This window comes from Ciconia boyciana, chromosome 25, assembly GCF_034638445.1.
Source record: "Ciconia boyciana chromosome 25, ASM3463844v1, whole genome shotgun sequence".
NCBI classification, from domain to species: Eukaryota; Metazoa; Chordata; class Aves; order Ciconiiformes; family Ciconiidae; genus Ciconia; species Ciconia boyciana.
In genome coordinates, this window is record NC_132958.1 from 6080602 (window position 1) to 6105818 (window position 25217).

A 25217-nucleotide genomic window follows, 5' to 3' on the forward strand; every position below is an offset into this window, starting at 1 on the left:
CCTCTCATACTTTCATGTTTCAGTAAATGTCTGTTTGCTCCTCCATACAACCCTGCACAAGCATGACTCCAATCTCTCAGGTGCTTTCCCCAGAGTTTACACGTATGTTTCAGCAGACTTTTCTTGTCAGAGAGCAAAACAAATACAACGGCAGCAAATGCACCCCCGTGCAGGGGTTGGCTGTGAGTCTCACTTTTTACATGACCTAAAAATACTTCAAGAATTTCCAGTTCCTTCTTCTAGACAGATGTTACTAGAAGCTAGTAAAGGAACTGAATTTGTGAATTCTCAGTAAACACATTGACTAGCTTCCTGCATCTCTTCAAACCTACCTGATGCTCATGCTTTGGTTGGTAACTACAGAAGACCCAGCAGTAAAACGCCAGCAGCAGGAAAGCACAAAGCAAAGAGCAAGCCTTCACCTTGGCTTCTGAACTACCCCAGACACCAGCTCTGAACTGGGAAAAGAAAAGAGACCCCAAGCAGCAGACCCAAGGCACTGGCCTCACCTGCTCTCACGGTGATAACACTGCTGCAGCCGATGTCGCTGGCTGGAAGCGTTGCAGAAAGAGAGCTTGCTGGTTCCCCTGGGCTATCAGCCTCCATGGGCACCTGGGACCTAGCCCGGCTGCAACGCATTCACACCGCTTGGCCGTGCCTCACCTGATGGGTGGGTAAATGGAGCAAAAGAACCTGGGAGCTGAGGCCAGGACTGGCTGGCCAAAGAGGGCAAGACTTTTCCAGGAATCGTGCCTGCTCTCTGTGCAACCAGCTACAGCAATGGCAAACTTTCTCTAGGAGGCAACAGGAAGGCAATTCCTGCAGACAATACTGTTTGCTACAAGGGGTTCACTGCTTTCCGTCCTTTGCATCGGTGTAAGCTAAAACGAGCTTCAGCTAGTTGGTGTACAACAGGGATATTTAGCGGGGAACAACTATACAGATAAAATACTGTAATCCAGCAGTAGTAATTTGACAGTAGACTTTTCTGTCTCCGACATCGTGGATCTAAGATTTAAACTTTTACATCATCCCTTGCTAGGAAGCAGCAGCAAGATGCTGTGTCTCACAAGGAGACAACGCACTGGGGCCCTGGGATGTCAGCACCACATGGAATGAGTAATGCAACTGATATGGAAAAGGCAATAATAAAAACGACTTCCAAAGAAAAAAGGCATTTTATTGAGGGGTTTATTGTTCCAATCACAGAAGAGAGAAAACAGAAGCCATAATGTGCTTATATCAACCACAAGTTTAAAACAAAGTAAAAAATCAAGCACAGATTTCTTCATCAAAATACACTGTGAGAAAAGCAAGCAGTGCTCTGCTGTAACAGGCGTTGTGCTCGTGCAAGAGGTTCCCACAGACAGCAAGGTCCTCTTGCTCTGCTTATGTGCTTGTGCCTGTGTTGAGTGCTTACATGCCAGCGCTCCTTACCAGGGCCTGTGCGCTTCTGCACACTCCATCACGATTATATTTCGAGTATTTGCCCTTCAAGAAATAGTTTGCATGTAGCTTGAGCTGTTCTCCTCACATCTCCGAGGTAAATGAGGTAAGCAAAGCCCTTAAATCAGAGCAGGGCTCTGCCAAGCGCGTAACAGCCCCTCTGCCCCTTTTATCCCCGATACCCACCGGTGCATTTGCGCAGACTGGAGGTGTTAGGGGAAGCAGGGCTGTTCCCCACGCCCATGCAAACCTGTTCCCTCGCTGCCCTCCTGCCCCTGCCTGCCTTTGTCGATCTCCTGCACGTTGGTCCCGGTTGGCAGTGCCTCCACTTCTGGTGCAGTGCCCGGGAGCCAAGTGCTTTCCCAAAGAGTAGAGCGAAATGGCAAGCCCCAAAGCCTTTAGGAAGACAGCTGTCCTTTACTCGCTACCCAGGCTGCCCACGTTGTTTCAGGAAGACAGCCTTCGGGCGAGGATGCGCAGCTCCCTCTTACCTAAGCTGTGCACGGTACAGGCCCGGGGCAGAGTGGGAACCCGCCTGCCCTCGACCCGCTCGCAGCAGCCTGCATCCTGCTGCACCGCTCAGCAGCCCCGGCCCTTCCCTGCCAGCTCACCCAAGTGCCTTCCTCCCTTCTTGGCTGCTCTGCTGAAATTACCCAGCGCGCCGGGTGCAGCCAGAGAAGCAGAGCGACTGCAACCCCGCCGCACCACGATCCCGTACTCTGCACAGCTGCGCAGCAGCGACAGCAACGTGCTGAAAGCTGGCATGTGCCAACTCTCCGCATGATAACACAGTTCTTAACTGTGGGGCTCCCCTTGTTCCCAGCCCTGCACAACCCGCCCCGCGTGGCTCTCGCATCCCCCAGACCTCTTCCGAGACCTGGCGAGCGGCAGGCTGCGCCGCAAGACCACGTCTGCTGGTCTTGGCTCCCGCAGCAAGGATGGATCCCTGGGGAGTTTGAGGCTTGCCCCGTGAAAAGCATCTTCCCTTCCCCATGTCCTGAAAGTTACAGCTGTATGGATGTGCCGGCGTACGGCAGGATGCTGTTGTGGGCTCAGGACCGCGGGAGGCCCTGGCAGCACCACCTGTGTCTGCAGACATGGAGGGTACCCACAGGCACTGTCCATCACCACTGGGACTACGGACTCATGTGAACTCAATAACCGCCAGACTTTGCCCCAACATCTTATTATTGAAAAGCTATGACAGTCTTCCTAAAATAAACTGAAACTTCAGTGCTGGGGAGAGTGGAGCCCCAATACTTTTCACTGGCACGAAGTCAAAGGGAACAGGACAATAACGAGAAAGGCTGAATGGCCAAAGTTTTCCTTGTGTAAATCATATTATACCGAAAAGGCAACCGAGCTGAATGCAAGAGCAGAACACGCTAAGAAGCTCGCATGGGGATGTCCCTGAACAGGACCGATAGTCTCGACCTTACCACCTGCGTGCCGAGTATCACCGGTGCCATGCCCAGAGCATCGCTGCTGTGAGCGGGCAGCAGGCGCACGCCTGTGGGACCACCGACAGCCTCCCGGGGTCTCACCCCAGCACACCCGCAACCCCGTCACCCTGCGGCAACCCTCGAAAGCACCAAGGCAGGTTAGAAAACAACATCTCTTTATAAAAAGGGGGAGTGGGGGAATCACACAGCAATTGATTAATTCAGCAATTTTAGTTAAGTGAATATTGATACATGGAAGAAGCAGCACTAAAAAAACAGAACCGATATTAGACTTGAAAATAGATGTAAGTCATAGCATCAACAACTGCTAAAATAATGTCATGTGAACACACAGCTGAAATTCGTTGGTTAAAAAACAAGAGCACTGAACGTTTTCAGTGTCTGAATTTTTGTACACATCAGAGAAGCGGACGCTGACACCGGTTTTGCAGAGTCCACCTTGTCACTGCGGGCCCGAATTAAACCCGCTGGCACTGGGGGGTCTCCGGTGCGCTTGGGGGTGCAGACTAAGGCGCCTGGTGGCCATGGTGGGGGCCAAGGGGCCCGAGCTGAGGCTGGCTCCTGCCCGTCCATCAAGGCATGCCAGCGTGCATCACTGGGCAGACAGCCACATGTTATCTGTCGCTCTCAACCTATCAACAGCTATTAACTAATTAATGTTTCCTAAAGGAGACAGAGGTGTATTCTGGGGGGCGTGAAACTTACTGGACATTTTCTCTTAAAGCCTCTTCTCTTGGAAATGGATCTGCTTCCGCTTTGCCAGTGCAGCAGTCACCTAAACAGGCAGTGCACGTCCGTGCCTCTGCAGAGGGAGCGTTCACCAGGGCCGGGCGATGCACGCTGCCAGCACCGGACGCTATTTTCCCCCGAACTCACCAGCGTGCGCAGGCTCTCCTCCTGGTGCCGGCGCTGCTGTTTCGGTACCTCTCTCCTACTGACTCCACATTCACCTTTCCATGAGGTGGCAATTTCACAGCGTCACCCACCAAACCTTCTCATTGCAACCAAGCTCCCCCTGAAGGGACAGGACAGGGAAAAGGCTCCTATTTCCAGACATTTAGCACGTGCTTCCATGCCAGATTTCCTTCCTAGAGTAAGAGCTGCGTTAGCCTTCATACTGCTAATTGCTGTATCTGTCAGCCTTTACAAGGTGTAAGAATATTCACAGAAATAAAAAAATCATGCCAGCTGCAGTAAGGAAAAGCCTCATGCTTTTGTTCGCTGCCCAGAGAAGGCTGTTCTCTACAGTGCTGATTTTCACTGGTCTTTTACATTTTCTCTTTCTCAAAACTTCCAAACAGAAACACAGTCCCCTCTCATCTGCCACACTTGTCTAAATTAACTATCTAAAATAACATTAAAACAAAGTGTAAAGATACCTTAACTGCTTACAACATGATGTTACATCAAACGCATTTCTCTTAGCGCTGTTATTTGCATCAGAAGCCTCCACATACCAAGAGAAGCGGAGTGACGACCGGTCAACCTACCCGCTGGATCCACCAGGACAGCTGGCAGATCACAGAGCAGTTTGGCAAGAGAATGGTAAAATTACTTTCCAGGGACATGGAAATGTCCAAAATACCACGTCTGAAATACGACGTGCCAATCTGCTCAGCAGCTCTGATCGGCTTTTCAAGGACAAACATGCAGGGTCAGAGGGCTGTTCGAAGTAACTGACAGAGCAACTAGTAACATACAATTATATTATGCTTTAAGTAGGTAATTACAGTGATAATTTGCTCTTCCCACGGGTAGCTCCGAGGTGTGGGGTTTCTTCAGCGCCGGGACACAGCCTGAAGGATTGCACAGTCCTCGCACGATGTCTGCCACGCGTCCCGGCCGGGGACGAGCGCCGCGGGCAGGGGCTCTCTGGCAGGCTGGGCCGAGTGCACGAGACAACGCACAAAATGGTTACAAAGAGCAAAACGCATCACTCGCGGGCACTCTTGCTACTAGTTTTTCTGAACTACTTGTGCAGAAAAAAGCAGCAGTGGCATTAACAAACTCACGTACATCGTTTCATGCTCTGTACGGGAGCAAAGGAAAACAGGCCACTGCCCTGTTCATTTCACTGGCCGCTGGATCCAGGCTTTCAGGCTCAAGATCCACCGGTGGAAAGCAGGCTTTCGGAGCAGTGAAGGCTGCCAAGGGCTGAAAGTGGCTCTAGGCACATGTGAACTGGTTTGCTCTTTGATTTGATGCTTCCTGCTGAAGCATGTATTTTTAAAATAGTAAATCAACAGCCCATTACACATCAGGTTTCTAGAGGTGGCCAACAGGAGACCCACCAGCAGCCTGGGCCATAGCGTGAAAACCCCAGCCCAATTAAACGCTTAAGCACCTCTCTTGCGCAAAACCAATTCCTCTTCCGCGTTGCCGCCCGGCTGTGGAAGGAAAGCCATGGGGGTGGAGGGTCCCTGCCCCGCTCCCCGTGGGGCTTTGCCGGGCGCTGCGCTGTAGGTGCTCCAAGATAACCAGCCTTTCAGCTCAACGTGTCCCGACTCGGGGCCATGACCTGCTTCTGACAAGGCTGGATTTGTTTGCCTTCCCCATCGTTTCACCTCATCAATCTATGATGTTAAAGCCTATGGTTTATTTATTTCTTTAATTCACCGATAAAGCACATTATCTACAATGATTAATTTTGCATCAAAGAAACAACACTACTACAAATGGTGGTCTAAGACAACCTAGTGGGACCTTCTACAGAGTTCACATCCTAAATCCATCTCTCTGTTAGCTGTGAAAGATCATTCCTCAGTGCGCTTGGTTTCTTCACAGAATTCTTCTACAATCAAGTCCACGGCTCTGTCCCCACGTGGGGAATAAACAGCACTCCCGAGCTAAAGAATAATTAATTTACCAGCTTTGAGTGGGGTTGGTTTAAACCTCAAAAATGAGGTTTTGTTATTTCACTTAACTGCAATACAACAGGATTATCTCAGATTGCAAGATATTCATTCTCTCAGTGTAATCGTGATTGATGAGAACCCCGAATGGAAGCAGGATAGTATAATTAATGTGGAGCAATATGGGCCTATGGAAAAGAGAACTTGTCCAATTAACGGAATAATGAATTTCAGCTTGGTCGATAAATGTAATCATTTGGATGCAATATTCATTGTCTTTCATAAACTATTTGACCTCACACTAACACGACATTTTGATTAAGGAAAAAAAAACCCAGAATGATACAAAGCCAAGTTGTCACCCATCAAACAGACAAAAACCTAGAAACTGATAGGTCCCACAGCGACTGCAAAGAGGGAAAGACAGAGACGATGCACTTCCCGTGGCGCTCCACAGGGACCAGTTCTCGGCCTTCTGCAATCTGGTATTTTGCCAGCAGCCTAAAGAAACTATAAAAATATCACTGGTAAAGTTAGGGAGTGACACAAGCTGGAGGAGCTGGCCGCAAGCTCTCCCTCAACGGGGAGTGCCAAGCTGCTGGGCTGGCCAGCAAACGGGATGCATTTGCCCGTGGCTAAAACTGAATTGCGTGTCTGGGCACAAGCAGCAGCGGCCACGCGTGCATGGGAACTCCGCCGCAAAAGGCTGACGTGGGAGGCGTGAGGGTGGGGGACGCTCAGCTGAACGCCGCTGCGGCCGGGGGTCCACGCGAGGCCGGAGGCATGGGTGGAGGCAGCCCCCTTCTGCCACTGACCCCACAGCCGCGGTGGGGCTGCTGCACCATTGAACCGGGCAGCGCTGCGGGGGCTCAAGGGCTGGAGAAGGGGCAGCACGGCGCCGGGCTCAAGGGGCGCAGCCAGCTCGGCTCAGCAGAGGCCAGGGCAGGCGTCCCAGTGACACATAACAAGAGATGCTGGTAAGGGAGGGCTCCCCGATCCAGCCGATCAAGGTATCACAAGGACCCCAGGGTTAAGGCTTAAACTAAGCAGGTTTAGACTACAATGGGAGTTTTTTACAGTAAGGGCAATTAGCGATTAGGAGGTTTTATCAGAGGTTGTAACGGGTTCTCCACTACTCGTTTATAACTTTTATCACGCCGATGGGATGCTTTTCTAATTGGCGGGCTCTGGTTCAAACAGGAATTAATTTAGGGTGATCCTGCAGCCATGAAGACGGGAGTAACATGGTCACAAGGGTCCTCTCTGCAATCGCGTAACCTCTTGACATAACTTCACACCCCTCCGCTTGCCCTCTTTACCTGATAGCTGCTATTTAAATGAATGTACATATCTGTACAGCAATAGGTCTTTGGATACTGCGGATGTAAATCATGTGTGACCTCAGCAACCATTTGGTGCACACGCATCACACCTGCACAGCCGGGCGATCAGGAAAATGCCAGCAGCGGGGAGGTGGGAGGGCTGGGGTGGGCAAGGGAAGCTCCGAGGAGCACGAGGGAGGAGCAGGAGGGCTCAGCTCCAGCATCCCTGCTGCAGAGGAGCGAGACCGAGCTGCCGTGCCGGGCTGCATGAGGTCCAGGCGGCGGCTCTCCCGCCACCCACTGCATCACTTGAAGACGGACGGAAACGTCGGGCAGTCAGGAGACTTCATCTTCTTCATGAACTTCTTGAACTCTTTGTTCTTCTTGTCCCACTTGTAGATGGCTGTCAGCAGGTACTGGGTCTTCACCTGGCGGCCCATGATGAGGAAGTAGTGGCCGAGGTTGTCCAGCTGGTGGCAGGGGCAGTCGGCCCCGTTCTTCAGGAACAGCACCAGCTTCTTCAGGTTCTTCTTCCGGATGGGCCCCAGCTTCAGCGCCTTCCTCTTCCGTGGGACGATCATCTTGTCCCCGTTCTCCTTCTTCACTTCCTTTATGGTCATCTTAAGAGCTGAAAAACAAGCCAGAGAGAGGGGAAAAACAAAGCGACTCCTGAGCAGCCTTCGCTGGCACAAAGCCTTTGCTAAGCAAGGCTGGGGGCGAGGGGGCACCAGTGCCCCTGCCCCAGGGCGGCAGCAGCACTCTGCCCCGCTGCAGGTGCCCAGCGACCTGCTCCGCACCGCTCCCGCATCCCCCCGCTCCCTTCCCTGCGGCATCGCCCCAGCAATGACTTGACCCGCTGACCACGACACGAAAACCCGCGTGCCTGAAGCGGAGCCATCCCCGTGCCTGGGAGAGCATCAAGGTAAAACACTGATGTCTCTGTTTCCCTTCCCCCAGCAAAGCACGCCAGGTGCTTTTTATTTGAGGGGGAGACTCGTTCAGCTGGCAATACGCTCTTTGCTAGCAAAACGTTAGCTGAGTAAACAAGGTGATTTCCCTGCTCTAGACGCATGGAGAGACTCTTGGAAGGGCCATTTAAAAGGTCAACTTGGCTTCTCAAGCATTTGTTTGCAGTCACTGCCGGCCCTCAGGTGCCTGTGAAACAAGTTTCCAAGCACTGAACATCTCTACGTTTGAGCAGTGAAGTCCCCTGGCAAGCAGCCATGCCCACGGGACCCACACGCAGGAGGCAGAGCCGCGTGGAGCTGCCACATGCCTGCACCTTCCCCAGGAGAAGGGGAGTTAATCCGATACAACTTCCATGGAAAATATTTTCCTCTTTGGGTTCAGCATTTTCCCGAGTTAATCACAACCCAAATAAAAAAAAAAAATTAATGTTCCTTTGCCACGACCATGAAGAGGAATTTAGTATACATGGGAAAAATTATGAAAATGTGTTGTACATTAAAGTATCACTTCTGTGCCATTTGGCTCTGCCTCATTTTTGGGGAAAAGCACATATGGCCAAAAATTACTAACATATTTCCATCATTTGGGAGTTTACTTCAGAGCTGCAGATAAATAGTGCTCGGATAGGTGATTAATTGTCTGCTGTCCCTTCTCATTTGACTCTCAGAGCATGTGCAGCAGACGGCATGCAGAAGCCTCTGGCTCTGGCAGGGAGACGGGTCCCCGCAGCATCGCTCCTTGAAGTCTTGCTCTGCTGGAACTTGCAGCAACGAACACACGTTACTTTCTGGACAGCAGCTCTGCTCATCATTCCAGACACGAATAGCAGCAGGACAATGCGATGACAGTCCTGAGAAGGCAGCAGAGTCTCTGCATCACCCTCATGCTCCCAGCCACTGCACTGGCAACAGGAGTAATGGTATTTATCTGCCCGTGTGCCAAAAACGCCTGCTGTGTTTGCCAAGAGCCCTGTCGTGTTATACTGTTACTGTACAAGAAAGTAATCCAGGACTGGAAACCTAAGTGAAATTTTCATTCCATCTGTTTTCCAAATTCAGGATGTTTAAGGAGCTAAAGATGCTGTACCAGATCAATTTGCAACAAATCTGGAAAATGAAGCAAGTAGTTTTCAAGCAGCTCTAAGCTCCATGACATTAATTGGGCAGCAGCAGCAGCATCCCTCAATGTGAACCTCAATTTCTTTATCCGTTCTGACTTTGAACTCTTGCACTAAGCCCAGCGGTTGCCAGCGCAGGAGGAATGGTATAATACCAGCAATAAGAGACTTTTTCAAAATGGCTTGTTTGCAAATTGCTTTGCTGTGATCACTGCAAGTTTAGATCCTTGTTGCTAGAGGAAGAACACAATCTGGCAGCTAGTGGAGGTGCTGTTCTACTCCAAGTATCATAGTCATGGAACACAAAGAGGGTCTGGTAATCCTGTGCTCTGGGAGCTCACGGCTGCTCCCTTCCCTGCACAGCAGCAGTTATCTGTTCGCAAGCCAGCGATGCAGGTTCAGGGAGCTTGGGAGCTGCCCAGGTGAACCGTAAATCCAGACGTGAACTAGAAACTCATCCAAACCTCACTCGCGCGAAGCAGCGCACAGAGCCAAGATCAGATAACGCCAAGGAGGACCAACGAGGAGGCTGAGCAGGGGTGCAAATAGTTTGTGTAGGACTCTGCTCTTCCCAGCAACAATGCCCTTCTTGTCATCAGCAGAGGGAGTTTGCAGTGCTACCCAGGTAAAATGCAGCCTGGCTCAAGGACTACCAAGTTCCGGCTGCCTTGCTGTGGACTAAGCAGTCAGACAAGCCAAAAAAAAAAAAAGCATTATAATCACTGCACAGTTTTTACCCCTCTGCCAGTGACCTGGCTCCCCAGTCACCCCTTGCTCCCCTACTTGGGCCACATTCCTTAAGCTCAGACCCGCTTTCTGGACGAGACTCCGGGGCACAAAAGGCAGGTTTCAGAGCAGCAGGGCTGGACACGCAGCTCTGGCATTTTCCACGCGCATCAGAAAAGCGGTGCCTGAGGGCACTTTCGTTCCCGGCTGCACACCCAGCTCTGAGAGCACACCACCACGCAGCGGGAGGCAGTCCCTTGGCTTGTGGCTTTCCTAAAACATAAAGGATTTGGCAGGGGGGACCATCGTGTGACTTGCCGCTGCTGCAGCTCGCCTGGCATCCTCCCGGCCCCGGGAACACCTCCGCCCCAGCAGCGGGCAGGCAGCGGGGGAAAGGCTCGAGCAGGACGGATTGAGTCTTGGCTCCAGGATCCGACCGAGCTGCCAAAGCAAACAGCTTCCTCCCTGGGAGCCCTGGCCTTTCCGCTCCCCCTGCGCCGCACCAAATCTGCCTCAGCGCCGAGCGGGAGAAGAGCCGAAATCGCCTCCGAGACTCCAGGACGCACTTGCTCGCACAGACTAAATCTTCAGCCGTCGCTGCCAGGAGGGAGCTGACCCCAGGAAGAGCCCTGGAGGGTCATGCATAGCACGTGAGCATGTGCAGCCTGCCCAGCCCAGCCGCTGCAGCCTGCCTGCACCACGGCTGCAGGACTGCCCCAGCATCGGCTGTGGCATCGGCTGCAGCATCAACCCATGCCACCCTGCGTGCTGCAGCGGCTCTGCCTTGCTGCAGAGGAAGCCAGCCACAAGCCCGTCTTCCCCTTTGCTCTCACACGATACACACATGTTCCAGCACAACCTCTTATCAAACCCGTGCTCCCTCACTAAATTGCAATCACATCTCCTCACCTAACACACTCAACACCACCAACTTTCACCCAAGCTCCTGTTAATCGAAGTGTCCACCACGTTCCTGAAGATGCTGGCTGACGCGCTCACACGGAAAGGCCCTCGCTCCCTCCGCTGCGAGCGCCTGCAGACAGACAGCAGCCTCAGGGGCTGCAGAGAGACCATGAACTTTCCTGTGAACGGGAGCACCGATGGGACCAGGAGCCAACTTCCATACCACGGGAGAGGTGATGGCAGAGGAGCCCCGTTCTCTGCCATCCCAGCAACGCTGGTGGCCGGCTACAGCCAGGACCACCCATAAAACCAGGAAAGCCCTTTCCAGCCAGGCATTGTCTCAGCTCTGCTTGCGACATCACCAGCACAGCTGAGACGCAGTGCCGGATCCGGCGCAGCACGGTGCCAGGACTGCAGCCCCTGGGTACCGGAGCGGGAGGTGAGCAGCATCCCCAGGGATGCTGCACACACCACTAGGACATCTATGCCCACAGGGACAGGGACAGGGACGGGGACAGGGACGACCCTCCCCGCCATGCAGGACTGGCCAAGCAGGAGGCTCTCCCCTCCACTCCCCTCCGGCAGCAAGCACACCTCGGGGCCATGCGGCCGATGGTGCTCAGGGCAGAGGGGGACTCCTGCACGGCACAGCGAGAGGTCTTACTTTCGTGCCATATGTGGTCCCAAAACACCCTTCCTGTGGGCGCTGCCGGTACGTCTGCTCACGGGCAAGTGATGGCAGGAGAGCTCTAGCGCAAGCCAGCGTCCAGCTGCCCACTTCAAAGGCTCTTCCCAGAAAACACAGAAGTGAAAGCATTACTCAGGCTGGGAGGGAAAAAACAAAACACAACAAAGGCAGATTTCAGGATCTAATTTGGGACTCAACAGCTCTCAGCCATGTTGTGTTTACAACAGCAGAAATCCTCCCGGGGCGCTAAACCCATGCTTGCCCTTGCTCAGCCCCAGCGCCAAGAAGCTGATGTCTGCCCAGGCACAAGCCACTTGCCAGCACTTTGCCACAGCCAGGAGAGCTGGCGCTGAACCCAGCACAGGCACGGACCCTCTCACCAGACCTTGCCCACTGCCACGGCGAGCTGCCAGCATGAGAATTAGCTGCACTGCCCTTGAACAGTGCAGAGACTCCTGCAAAGACCCTGCATGCACCAGCCAGCAGCTACGACCAGCTTTTCCTTGCTCCCGATGCAACACCGCAGCATCACCCAGCCCTTCCTTCTCCCAAGGCAGGTCCAGCGGGACCACGCCACCAGTGACCATCGGAGTCAGGAAAAGAAGGCCAGCATGGGCAGCCTCATCCCCTCCAAGGTCCTCCTCTCCTGCGGCCCCAGGTTGCCTTGTGCTTCCCTCTGGTTTGCTCTGACTCCAGGACGCCCAGGGAGGACACGCGAGAGGGACAGCGGCAGCTCTGGATGCGCAGCTGCCCCATCACCAGCAGCAGCTCCCATTAGCAGAGGGTCAGACCCCGGCCCGGGGTGATGCACCCCCGTTAGACTAAGCCACGAATTTGGCCCCAACTACAAATGGCTTGTATCAGATGGTAACATGGCTCTGCTATCTCTAATGCAGAGAGAGTAGGGAGTGCTGGAGATATAAAAATGTCTTTTTTTATTTCTACTAACATGAAACAGGGTATATGAAAGTGTTTGCTCACTTGGAGTGAAATTACTCTTGGCAGCAGCAGCTCCAAGAGCAGCAAAGGCCCCGCAGCGCTGGTTGGGGTCCAGCCTGACAAAGCACAACTCGCGTTTCATCACTTGAAACAATTCTTATCGATGTCCCTACAGCTCCAGCCTTCCAGTCCCATCCCCAGCATGGGGAAAGAGGAAACCCAGTCTCCCAGGCAAACTGGGAGCACCGCATTAGTGCTGCCTGAGAGCAAAGCACCCTCTTCCCCGACACCAGCACCAGGGCTCAGGCGCCCTCTCCGCGTCTCCAAGGGCTGTGCTGTACCAGGGGCAGCCACAGGCTGAGATGCACGAGCCCCTGCACCCTGCTCACCGTCCACCACCACGCACCCACCATGACCGTGCCCCACAGGCACCTCCAGCCCTTCTTTTCCAGCAGGCAGGAGCCTGGGACCGGGACGCCATCTCCGCTGTTCTCCTGCCTGCACGGGCAGGGGCCCCACTGCAGCACCTCAGGGGCAGGGAAGAGAACATGAGAGAAGGGAAAGCTCTGCTGTTCCTTCAGCCTCATTGCTCCTTCCTTTAGAAATCACTCAGAAGGAGGAAACCTGCCAGAAGACACATTAGGGCTGTAACAGGAGAAGGCTGCAGGCAAGGAGCTGTCAGTCACGGGAAAAAATAAACAGCACGTATTGATTGTACTGCAGTCTCCAGTGCAGCGAGAGCCCGTTCAGCAGGATCCCCTCAGACCCCAGAGAAAGGGCAGAAACAATAAATAAAATCACCAAGAGAAACAGAGAGAGGAATGAACTCCAGGGCCAGCCCAGCCTGCAGAAGGAGTAAGAAGCAAACCCTGGCTGCAGCCTCGGGAGGCTGGGGGAGGTGGCTGCGAGGGCACAGGAAGGCAATCTCACACTTCATCATGCATCCATCGCTGCCCCCAGCACACCAGAGCCGCACCAAAAATCTAAACTGCAATTAGCCCACGCATACCTGGCCCAGCCACTGGCGCTGGTCTGTGCCCCAGGCGAGGGTCCCTGCACCACACGCTGACACCCTCTGCCCTGTGCTCCTGCAGCCCCTCTCCAAGCCACGGACGATGCTTCTGCTCTCCCAGCCTTGGCACCCAGAGAGGCAGATGTGGAGCAGCACCCACACACAGCCAGAGGTGCGACAGGACCTCACTGCATACCGCAGGGACAGGGGACTGCTGCTACGGCAAGTAGCTGAGCAGCAAACCAGGTGCAATGCTGGGAGCTGCACACAGAGATGCTGGGTCAAAAATGTTCCCCGTTTTCTGGAGGCACTTGGCTGGTGCTTCCAAGGAGAGAGCTAGGGTGGAGAAGAGGAGGCAGCTCCTGCATGCTGCTGAAATAAAGGAAGGAGAAGCTAATCTCCAAGTGCCTCCAGCAGTGCCGAGCCAGGTCCCCTCTGCCTACAGGCAGGACGGCCACAGCAGCAGGCAGACAGTGCCGAACGCTTTGCCGGGGCTACGGGAGCATGCACATCGCTCCCACCGTGTGGCTATCGCATGGCAAGCTCCAGCCAGAGCCGTGTGGACAGCAAGACATGCTGCGCCCCGGAGCCATCCTGCTCTTGGAGGAGCTGCCAAGCTGCTGGCAGCCCAGCAGGGAGCGGAGCTGCCTCAAACCACCACCCAGGAGCCCCCATTCACTGCTGCTCAAACGAATGCAAACCCAGCGTCCTGCTGGCCCAGGAGGCTGGCCGTCTCCTGGCACCCCTCCGAGCCCCAGCGTCTTGTCCAAGGCCCTCTCTTGGCCCGAGGAAGAAAGGTCCCTTTTCTTTACAGTCTTCCTGTGTTCACAGCTGGATGCAGCTCTCTTCCTTCGCTGTCCTCAAGACCGACATCGCTCCCAGGGCTGTTACAGACACCTCCCACCCTGGCACGGCCACACATCACTGGTGGGCAAAGTGCTCCTTGCATCTTGTCTGTAATGAGCCACTGGGGTGTAAGTGAAACCCACGGTAACGTTACTGTGGGAATCAGTGCAGGACCCACCAACAGCTGCCCCGTGCAGCACACGTTAGTTTAAACATTTATTGTATGTGTCTGGCTTTGATGAGGATCTGTAACCTGTCAGCTGCCAGTGTTTACCTTGGTGGATGTGCATGAGAAATCTCAGTCTGAAGGGCTGGGAGTTTATTTTAGTGCCAGATAAACAGCTCTCCTTGAGAAATCGCCCCGTGACAGTAACCCCCCAAGACTAAACAAAGAGCCAAGGGCCACGCACTGTGCTTTGAGAAACCTTCCTGAAGGCGATGCCTCCTCCGCTGGCTCCTCTCCACAGCTGGAACATCCCCAGGAGCACCCTGCACTGCCCTCCCTCGCAGGGCACAGGTAAGACCTGCATGGCAGCTCCTCCCTTGCTCCAGCTCCCCAGCTGGCTACAGACTGGGCACATCTGGAGGCAGCGCTACGTGCACCCAGGACCCTCCTGGATGGGGAGGAAAAAACACAATGACAGAGGGAAGAAAACACCGAATGCAGCTGCGTGAAACCTACACCACTGAAAATCCATGCAAGTGAGCTTCCCGCCGCGACCGAGTCTGGTAACAGGGAGGAGCAGGGGAACAAAAGTATATCCAAGACACGACCAGCTTTCCAGCGTGAAGACAGAGCAATGATTCACATGCAGCAGACACCAGCTGTGTCCTGCTCAGCTGCCTTTGGACTTCTCTACAGTAGGGAGGTCATCTCCTTTTCAAATGAAAAACCTCTTTCTGAGATAAAAAGAGAAAGCAGGAGCAGGAAGGAGGAGGAATGGGAGCAACCTCAGCATCAGCAAGAGCTCTCACATGTTTAAAAAATAAAGTTACATGTTGGAGTTGTGCTGATCCATAGAACAAAGAATGATCCCAGATTCCTTGGATTGGTCAGAAAAACCATCAGACTCTGCTTTGGCAGAGGAAACAAACGACTTTGTACTTACTACGACAAAGCTGGAGAAACATGGTGATCCGGGCGAGTCAGGTGGGTGCGCTGACGCAGTCGCAATACCTGCCATTACGACTAAAGCGATCCCAAGGGCTCAGATGAGCCGGTTCAAATCTAGCCGTGTTTGTCTGCACAAGCTGCTGTCACCTGGACGCGGGCACAGGGCACTCGGTGACACCACCGAGCTCCCCAACACGGCAGAGAGCGGAGCTCCTCCTGGTGAGCCGAGCCTGCGGAGCTGGCTCCCATTTCTCTCCCTCCACGCTGGGACCCAGCACGGCTGGCCTGGGAACAGGGACCCATCCCCACCACCCCAAACCACAGCAGGAGGAAGGCTTCTGTGAAAACCTTCACAGCCGTTTTGGATTGACTGGGGGTAGGCACGGGGGCTGAGGTCTCCCCTGCTTGCTGCCCCTCTGCTGCCGGTGGTGCACGGGGACACTGTAGCTGGCCACTCACCACAGCCCTACCCAGGGAGCCGCCTGCCAAGAAATATTTCCATCCTCTGGACGCTGTCACCACAAAATTTCCCAATAACCAACTTACTCTGTGGGCAAGTCAATGTCTCAAGCCGCTCCACCGAGGCCATGAATACTTCTGGTTTGGCCTCTGCTCCCTGTTGTGTAACTGTCCCAGAGCATGGGGAGGATATTTAGCAGCAGAGGCTGATGACAAGCATGTGGTTAAACTTGTATTTCCCTTCCCAGCACTTGCCCACCAGCGGGACACCACCTCGGCTTGCTCCTCACGCCTCCGGGGTAGCAGCAGGTATTGCAGCGACCCACCGACAACGGAGCCGCTGCCACCGTTCCAGCTCCCCTCGGTCCTCCTCCGGGACTGAGGTCCCCAAGCCCAGAGTCCCCGGACCGGGGTGATGCCTCTGCATCACCGCAAACCCAGGCACCTAGCCCCTGCCCAAACCAGGTACGCTGGTCCCAGAGGCCACTTGCTCCCTCCCTGCCGGCTGGGAAGCTCCCTCCAGTCTCTCCCCACGGATGCAGTGGGGCAGGGGCAGCTCCTATCCATCTCTCATCTCCTGCCTGCCCGGGGCAGAGCTCAGAGTGCTCCGGCTCACCCACCTCTGAGTGCTCAGCCCAACAGTCGGTGAGCAGCACATCCCGCTCCCCAGGCAGGCTGCCGCGCTGAATTCATGCGTCTGTTACCCGACCCAGCTTGAAGTATGCGCATTCCTGGGAAACTATTACATGGGTGTTCCTGTTGATGCTTTTCCCTGTTAGAAAAAGTCTGTGCTGAACTTAGGACTTTTGGCATACCACATCTGCAGGAGAGTTGAGAATTCATTTCCAGCAGAAAGGGTAATACGCCAGCATGCAGAGCAGGTTTGGGTTTGCATAGTGCGCTCTGGCACAGGGCACATTCAAGTGCTAATCCCGGAGGAATGCGCACCTTGTTCAATATGCCTTTAATAACCTTCCGGGAAAGTTACATACACCAGCAAGGATGTCAAACCCCGTTAATTCTGGGTTTGATCTGAGAAAGCTAATATTTTTCCCTGTGCTACTTTTTTTTTTTAAATGAAGTTCTGTTTACCTAAGATTGTCTGACTCACTCACTCAGTCATAATATATTTAGGACACAGCTTTCAAGTAGCTCTGCATTTTTTAAGCTCACTGCTTGGCCCTAGCTAGACAAGGACTCGCTCTGGGTTTTTACACCTAGACTTGACAAGAGCAGCATAACTTTGATAAAAAGAAACCCAGCAGTACAAGCAATCTGGGTGAAGGAGGAAGCTGATTTGCTCCTTCGTGATTGCAAGCAGAATAAGGGTCCATCCTACGCATCATTCCTGCAAGCATGCAAGAGCACAGGATCACCAGGGTTAAGTTACGAACCCCACCGAGTTCACCAAAGAACAGGCTCTGCCACTTCTGCCCCATCCCCAGACTCCGGACCAACACCATCTGGTTCTCTGCTCGCAGCCGGGGCTGACGGCGGCAGCGGGGCCTCGCAGCCTGCAGCATCGCTGCTTCAGCGGGTGATCCCACACTTGGGGGCCTCGTCCCACACAGCATTTCGCCAGGCGGGGCAGGAGAGACGCTCAGCACCGCAGCCGGGGCGATGCAGGAGCGCAGGCACTGCCGCCAGGACCCCGCTGTCCCGGTCCCCGGGTGCGCTTGGCTGCAGGAGCTGGACATGTCCTGGACACGTCCAGTCCCGTCCTGCCGCCTGCCTCTGCGCGCCGACACTGACATCTAGAGGCACGCTCGCCTTGGGGAAGGACCGCGGCTGCCCGCAGGCGACGCGGCCACACTGGCCACACCACTCTCAGGGCAGGCAAAGAAGCGCAGTGGTCCAGGATCTGGCCCACACAGGAGCCGTGCTGCCCTGTGCCCCCCAGGAAAGCCTCCCCGTGCCCCCAGCAATCCTCCTTACCAAACTCGCTGGCACACAGGTGCTCCACGATGGCCTCCGACTTCATCTCGTTGTCGCAAGGGGGACACACAGTCGTTCCTGGCAAGAGGAGAGAAGAGGTGGTGAGGAGCCAGCTCAAGAAGCACCACAGAGCCGGGCCATCCGTGCTGTCAGACCACTGCCCTCGAGGGGGGCACACGCCCAGGCACCATGCCATGGGCTCCCAGGTCCCAGCCCCGCAGGACGACACCCTGCCGGGGTCAGGAGCCACCCACCAGCCCACAGGGCAGCACTGGCCGTGGGCAGCCTCCTACCAGCCCCGCTCCAGTGCTGCCAGTGGCCCCAAGGCTGGGCACGGGCAGGGGCAGGCAGCCGCCAAGAGTGGGAGGACAGCGCTGGCAAGGAGAGGGGTTTTCAGGGCCAGGCACTCAGCTGAGGGGAGCCGGGAGCCACAGGGCATGGCCCACAGCCCGCTGACGTTCCCTCCCCGTGGCGTGCCAAGGCGGGCGGGCAGCGCCCAAACCCCAGCACCGCAGGACGGTGCCCAGGGACGGCTCACGTGCCAAGGGGTTGCCCCGGCCAGGAGCCGCCCCGGAGCCAGGCGGGGGGGTTCAGGACTGGCACAGCCCGGCTCAGTGCAGGTTTTCCTCGGCACCGGGGACCACCACGCAGGCTGCTCTGGCACCGCACAGCAAGCCCTCGCCTCCCTCCCTGCCCCAGAGCAGCACCAGTTGGTGATGGACCCACACACCTCTCGCGTGCGCCACCCCGCTCCAGAAGCCCCTCCAGCGCAACCCTGAGAGCGGATGTCTTCTCTTTTTTTGTTTTCGGCCCGGCTACACCCGCAGGCCTGCGGGGCAGCCTCACGGCTCCAGCAGAGGAGAGCCGGCTCCGCTCACCAGCTGCTGACAGTGGCCGACATCCTCCGCTTGGGAAATGTCAGCCCAGGACATTTCATTGGGATCCATCCTGGGAGGAAAGCTCACTTCACCCAGAGAATAAAAATCTGTTTCCAGGTTCCCGTTTCCAGCCAGAGCAGAGACCACCCAGCAGCACAGACGGAGATTTGTGCTACTGGCAGATGAATTTATTGAGCTGGGAGATGCTGCTTCTGTTCCTGGTCCAGCAGAACAGAGGGCTCTTTCCCACACAAGGGAGTTATTCTGGGGGATGGCACTGCAGCGAAACGTCTGCCGGTCCCTGCGTGCAGACGGAGCGCTCGCCCCCTTCCAGCCCTCAGCCAGGCTGGCAAAATCCACAGCGTTGCTGGACAGAAAAGACAGAGAGGTCTCCCAGCAAGAGGGGTGCAGAGCCAGAACAGCTGGGAGGGAGGCACAGCCATGACCCACGCCAACCACAGAGTCGGGTCTCCTCACTCACAGATGCCCCACAGCGTTTCAGGCGAGACATTTGTTTTCTGTGGCTTGTTCTTCCCCTCTCGCCCCCCCAAATGTGTTTGTGCCAAATGCTAATTCCTGGGGTCATGCACCATGTCTTTATTAATCACACATGGAGAGCAACTGGCCTTCCAATCGCCCCGATGGGCAAGTCACAAGGCAACCTTTGCAGCACCCAACAGCTGACTTAATAGTCCCACTCCTGGTACCTCGGTACCTGTGAGAGCCGCCCATCACCCGGGTAACTTCCTCTTCCAAAATCCTCACGTGCAATTGCCACTTTTACCATCTTAACTTAGAGTGACACAGGCAGAAGCCAGCCTTTGGGGACATGATGACGTCCCAAACACTTTATTTTTAAAATCAGCGGTCAGAATATTTCCATCCAGGCTGCACATTTAATGAGCTCATGATGAGGGAAAGGGGATGCTGGCAAGAGGGTGACAGCCCCAGCTGTCTGTCTCTGCTGCAGTGCCAAGAGTGAGTTACTGTACTGGGGACCACCCCCAGGAACAAGTGGGGGTACCTGCCACGCATTAGCTCATCTCCGCACGTTCCAGCGTGCAAAGCACTCCGAAGTGCCTCAGCAGCCAAAGCGCACGCTAGGAGACTGGCTGAGCCTACGCGGGCCAGACAAACAATGTGAAAGCCACCTCTGCGTCCACCCTATGAGCTTTCCAGGCAACCAAAGAAAAAAAAAACCCCAAAGTGGAAAATAAGACTCATTGTTCCCTGGTGAAAACACAGGCTTTGTTTTAGCTGTGCGACGGCAGCCCCTGGGAACGCTCTGGCACACCCAGGATGGCAGGGACCCCCATGTGGCAGGGACCCCCACCTCGCTATGGCGAGGGCCCGGAGGCAGCAGCCATCGTGCGCGGGCTGGAGCCGTTGCAGCCGCGCTGGGCAGCCCCTTCCGCGGGGCAGCACACCCACCCCCTTCCCACTGGCGACACGGCGCACGTCTGCCAGCCACGCTGCAAGCACGTCCTGCCAACGCTCCTCTTGCCACAGAGAAGATACTTCCCTGTGGCTCTGCTGATGCCCTGGGCAGGGCAAGCGCTGCCAGCCATCCAACGCAGCATGAGCAGCAGCCTCACCCGTGCACGCATCCCACTGCCAGGCTGCCACATCCCTGTGCCAGGGCCAAGCCGTGGCTTGCCACCCCGTGCCGGGAGGACCCCCATGGCCTGGCGAGTGGCAGCGGGCACCCGGTGCTCACCCCAGCTGTGCACCGGGCGGCTCCATGTGCTGGGACCATCACATGGGTGATGGGCCCTGCCTCCCGCAGCTCCATCGCAGCATGGATGTGCCTGCAGGGCTGCCAGGGGACACCGTCCTGTGCCGAGGGGAAGGGAAATGCTCCTCTCCCCACAGGACACTCCATCATGCCAAGGTCAGGAACACGAACGCCAGGGGCCCGACCAGCTCCCGCACAGCTCTGTGCTCCAGGAAAACTGCTGTTTCGTGGAGCCACAGCTATCCTGACACTCACACCCCTCCCGAGGCACCATGGCCAACGTCTTCCAGGCCACAGCGCCGCCCAGGACTTCACCTTCCCCTTCCCATGCAATCCCAGGCTGAAGGAGCCAAGAAGCCCAGCCACGATTCGGGTCCTCCCACCTCAGGCAGTCCCTGCTGCAGCAGCCCCGAGGCGGCCGTGCTGGCACGCACCCGGCTGGACTGCGCCCCACGGCACCCCGCCACAGCTCGTGGTGGGGGGTGCAGCCGCCTGCCTCCTAGCCTGCTGCAGTTCAGCCAGGGCCCGTCTTCTGCAGTTGACAGCTCTGCTCCAAGCACAGCCTCAGCCTGCTTCCAGCTCGCTGTTTCCCTGCTGACCAATTTCTAATGCCTGGCTTTAGAGCCAGCTTACTCCAGGGGCAGGAGAAGGAATGTGTAATGCTATATTAATCTGCAACTCCCCTGATGCATCCTGTGGGCCTGCAGGCTTTACCGCCTCGTGCTTAAGGAGAAAGGAATTCAGCAGGTCAGCTCTTTGAGAGGCAGAAACAAATTCCAATTTCGAGGTGTTAATGGGGAAAAATACTGAAAGGGCTCGTTCTTATTAGTGCCCAGAGAAAAGGGGGGACACTGCTGGGTTCTGACCCTCTTTGAATCAACAGGAAACACACCCCAGTGACCGAGACCGAAGGGGCTCCAGAAGCCGGTGCTCACGGAAGACGCACACAGACTGCGGACAGGGTCTCCTGCAGCAGAGCCCAGGCAGAGGGAAGGACCCGGCACATGCAGGGACGAGGGCTGAACCGCAGCGGCACAAGCATGCTCGCCCAGACGCACCCCTCGTCTGCACGAGGTGGCAGCGCCAGCGGACAAAGCGCTGGGCACCTCGCCGGGTCCGGCCCCTGCCGTCACGGCAGGCCACGCGTGGACCTTCTGCAGAGTGAGGAGCAGAAGCACCAGCGCAGGAGACCCGGCTGTGTTGTTTTACATAACAGCAGCGGTCGCAATTAACTTTAAGTTTGCTCTGTTCACTCTAAGCTGTTTGGGGGAAGAGTGTCCCAGCACACGGCGTATGCGGCACACAGAGCTTCACCAACCAAAGGTTACTCGTAGGAGAACACATGCCAGATCCCTCTGCCGCAAACCAGCGTTAAGGCCAGAAAAGCTGGCACACCTAAGGGCAGCAGGTCCAGCCCAGCAGATTACTGGGGGGCCTGGCCTTCTCACCTTGAAGAAGCCTTTTCTAGCAAGATCACTTGTCCCCTTAGAGAAGTGCCCCAGCCAGTGCGATGGGCACGGGGAGCTTGGCCCAGCACCTCTGGAGCTGCTGGGGCTCAGCTACAGCACGTGCAAGGGTTTCTCTTGAAATACTTTCAAGCAGCCAGGGGATGTGAAGATGGCTGCTTATGCTTTTCCACTGAATGCTGAAGAGAGTTCACATTTGCACGACAATTTTAAAGACTTACTTTCTGTAAACATCCTTGTGAACAAATTGCTCATTTAAAAGTGCTTGGGAAATAAGTTTTGCGAAGCCATTTAGCAGACAGCCTGAGTGGCTGCAATACCTCCTTGCAATACTTGCCCAGCTCTGATTTACAGGTCACCCGAAGAACAAGTTAATACTCCCTAAAGCTTGCACAGAATGAAGCCTCTCTGCACGCCAAACAGGACCAGCAATAGATCCACAAAGGATTCAAACATGAGCTGATGTAATTCCTTGTAATAAAGTCACTTTAGCGATGCCTGTCAAGGACAGCATAGTGCCCAAATACTGTGCTGGTGGGCACGTTAGCAGCACCAAAAGAAAGCGGTAATGTCCCATCCCAATGCTGCTGTCAAGACAGGTCTGAAAGGTGACCAGAAAGTTAGCTGTTAAACTACAGAAGGGAAAACTTAGCAGACGCTGCTCACCTAGAACGCTGTTCCCAGGTCTTGGGTCAAAAATTAATGACCTGCAAACAGCTCAAACTCTGTTTCAGACCTGGAAAGGGGCAGCTCTACAGCAAGCAGCTCAGACCCAGCTGCCCCAGGAGCACGCTTGGCTGCAAGTCCCCGGGGAATAAAAACAACCTTTGTACCTGCAACACAGGACACGACTGTGTCTTGACCAAGGGTCTAGGTTCACACAGGAGAGATGATTTTAGAGCCTTCCTGGAAAATAAAGAGCTTCCTCCAGCAAGCGCATCAGTAAGTGCAAGCCACCGCAAGGAAGCCAGCGTGGCTGTGCTGCCATTGGAGCCGCACGGGGAGAGGCTGGGTCCCTGGGAGCGAAAGCAGCCAAGCCTCACCCCCCAGCGTGGGTACACGCTTCACATCGAGACATGACAGTCTGCCACTGCCGAGACACGACAGTTTCCCTGTACAGCTCCAGCAGCTGTCGAGCTCAGGCATCCCTCCGTGCCTGCCCCCGGGCAGGCTGCCTGCCTGCAGCAACTGCCCTGTCCTGCTCAAGCCATCGCTCTCCACTTCCTTCCGCATGCCCCGGCACTGGCTCCCAGGGACACCCCCAGGGTGTCACCCCTCTGCTGCAGGATGCACTCCCTTCCCGCCCCGTTACTGAAGGGCTCCCTGAAGTGCAAGTCCTGCTGGGATGAGCGGGATAACACTGCACAGTCCCCGGCAGGCTGGGCGAGGGCTCCCAGCCAAGCACGACGTAAAGCCTTTGTCTGTAAAGGTAACTGCATGCGAGCGGCTGCTGCAAAGGGCGACCTTCCCTCCAGATGAGCTCCAAACACAGCGCAGAAGCCACGGGAATCGCTCAGCCCCACGCATGGCTCCCACGTCCCTGAGCTCCTCCCAGGTGCCTGCACTATCCCCTCGTGAAATCGGGGGTGCCCATCCCTTTCAATGAAGCTCCGGACACAGGAAAGCATTGCATTCTTTCATAGCTGTCTGCCCTCTCCCTCTACAAATATCCCTCCTGCCAGCCTTTCAAAGCACTCAGATGCAGAATGCCGAAGCAACACCAGGATATTTATTTATTTTAAAAGTTTTCAGCAACAAGCCAGACCCATTGCAACTCGCACAAACAAGCCAGTCTGACACCAAACAGACCTGCCGCACATAATGGAAACAAACAAGAACCACATCCACTTTCTCCAGTCATTTCTTGATAAATCTCTTGCCCCCTCACCAGCACACAGCCGCACCCGAGACAGCAGGGCTGGATTTCCACTGCACGCGCAGCCACCGGCTGCCCAGCCTCTCGCCCCAGGACTGCTCGGGAAGTGAGGTCCCCCGCCAGGATTGCTGCCACCATTTACTCCGGTCAGGCAGAGCTTTCTGCCGTGGGGGACCACGTGCCCTACTGCTGCCAAGAACGGCCCTGGAGGAGTCGGGCTCAGGAGAGAAACTGCTGCCAGGGCAGTGCAGCACCTGGAGCATGGAGGGTCAGAGCCCCGGTCCATTAGGGGCCAGAGCCCGGCCCCAGTGCCAGTGCGGGATCAGAGCAGCCACGCACCCACCGTGCCCCAGCACTGGGCTCAGCTCCAGGACAGAGGTGAGGAACCAGCAGGGCGTCCTGCCTTCCTCAGGACAGGAGCGCTTGCAGAGCACTCGGAGGCTGGAGGAGGACTGCTACCAAGAAGCAGAGTTCAGGTGAGCCTCCTCCTGCCGCAAGACCCCCTTCAGTCCCACACAGCTCTCCCGGGCTAACGCCTGCCCCGTCAGCTCAGAGAAATGCGCCAGGAGCAGAGCTGTGGCGCTGGTCACGCCTTACCTTTGGGCCTGGAGACCTCGGTGGCATTGGGAGCTGTCATGGCAATGCAGACATCGTCCTGGGGAAACTGGTCACACTTGAGCATCTCGGGCCAGAAGAAGCCAAAGAACTGCATGACGGGCTCACAGGAGTCGCGCACGGCCTCGCAGAGCCAGCGGCACGGGTAGACGGGCCGGTCCAGGCAGACGGGAGCAAAGAGGGAGCAGAGGAAGACCTGGGTGCCCATGTGGCAGTTCTTGTTGAGCAGCGGCACCCAGCTGCTCGCCTGGTGCTTCACCTCGGCCATGGTCTCGTGGTCCAGCAGGTTGGGCAGCACCATCTTGTCGTAGCCCACGCTGTGGCAGAGCCGCAGGTCGGCAGGGATGGCCACGCACTGGTGGGGCTTGGCGTAGAAGCGCCCGCCCGGGTAGGGGCCCAGGTCGGACTGGTAGCTCACGTAGTCGTACTCGCTGGCCCCGCCGCACGCCAGCAGCCCGGCGGCCAGCGACACCAGCGCCCGCAGGGCGGCCCCGCGGGGCCCCCGCACTCTGCCCATCGCCGCGCCCGCCGACGGCGGCCCCGACGGCGCCGCCCGCCGCTCCCCGCCGGGCGCCCGCTGCCGGCGGCCGCCCCCGGGGACCCTCCCCGCGCCCCCACCGACGGCCCCCTCCGCTGCGCCCTGCCCGGGGCCCCCCAGCACTGCCCGGGGCGCCGCCACGCCGCCGCCCCCCGCCCGGTGCTCGCAGCCCCCGCGTCGGACGCCGGGCGCCCGCAGCCGCCGCCCGGAGCCGAGCCGAGCCGAGCCGAGCCCAGCCGAGCTGCCCGCTCCCGCCGCCGCTCCCGCCGCCGCCTCAGCCCCGGCCCCGGTCTGGCCCCGCCGCGCCGCGCCGCGGGT

General features: G+C 56.3%; 1 protein-coding gene across 1 annotated transcript; it reads right to left on the reverse strand.

The window, feature by feature from the left end:
- Window positions 1–1259: 1259 nt before the first annotated feature.
- Window positions 1260–24980, reverse strand: SFRP1 (secreted frizzled related protein 1). The gene is made up of 3 exons (XM_072846185.1): window positions 24344–24980; window positions 17792–17869; window positions 1260–7711 (listed from the first exon to the last, which is right to left on the reverse strand). Exons 1-3 carry the CDS (start codon window positions 24876–24878, stop codon window positions 7389–7391), a joined length of 936 nt encoding a protein of 311 aa, XP_072702286.1. The 5' UTR covers window positions 24879–24980; the 3' UTR covers window positions 1260–7388.
- Between the last annotated feature and the right edge of the window lie 237 nt (window positions 24981–25217).

Coding starts and splice junctions, on each gene's coding strand:
- SFRP1 (XM_072846185.1), bottom strand. CDS start 24,878: ATGGGCAGAGTGCGGGGGCCCCGCGGGGCCGCCCTGCGGGCGCTGGTG. Junction 17,870..24,343: donor CGAGGTCTCCAGGCCCAAAG/GTAAGGCGTGAC, acceptor TCCTCTTGCCAG/GAACGACTGTGTGTCCCCCT. Junction 7,712..17,791: donor CCTGTGTGCCAGCGAGTTTG/GTAAGGAGGATT, acceptor CTTGTTTTTCAG/CTCTTAAGATGACCATAAAG.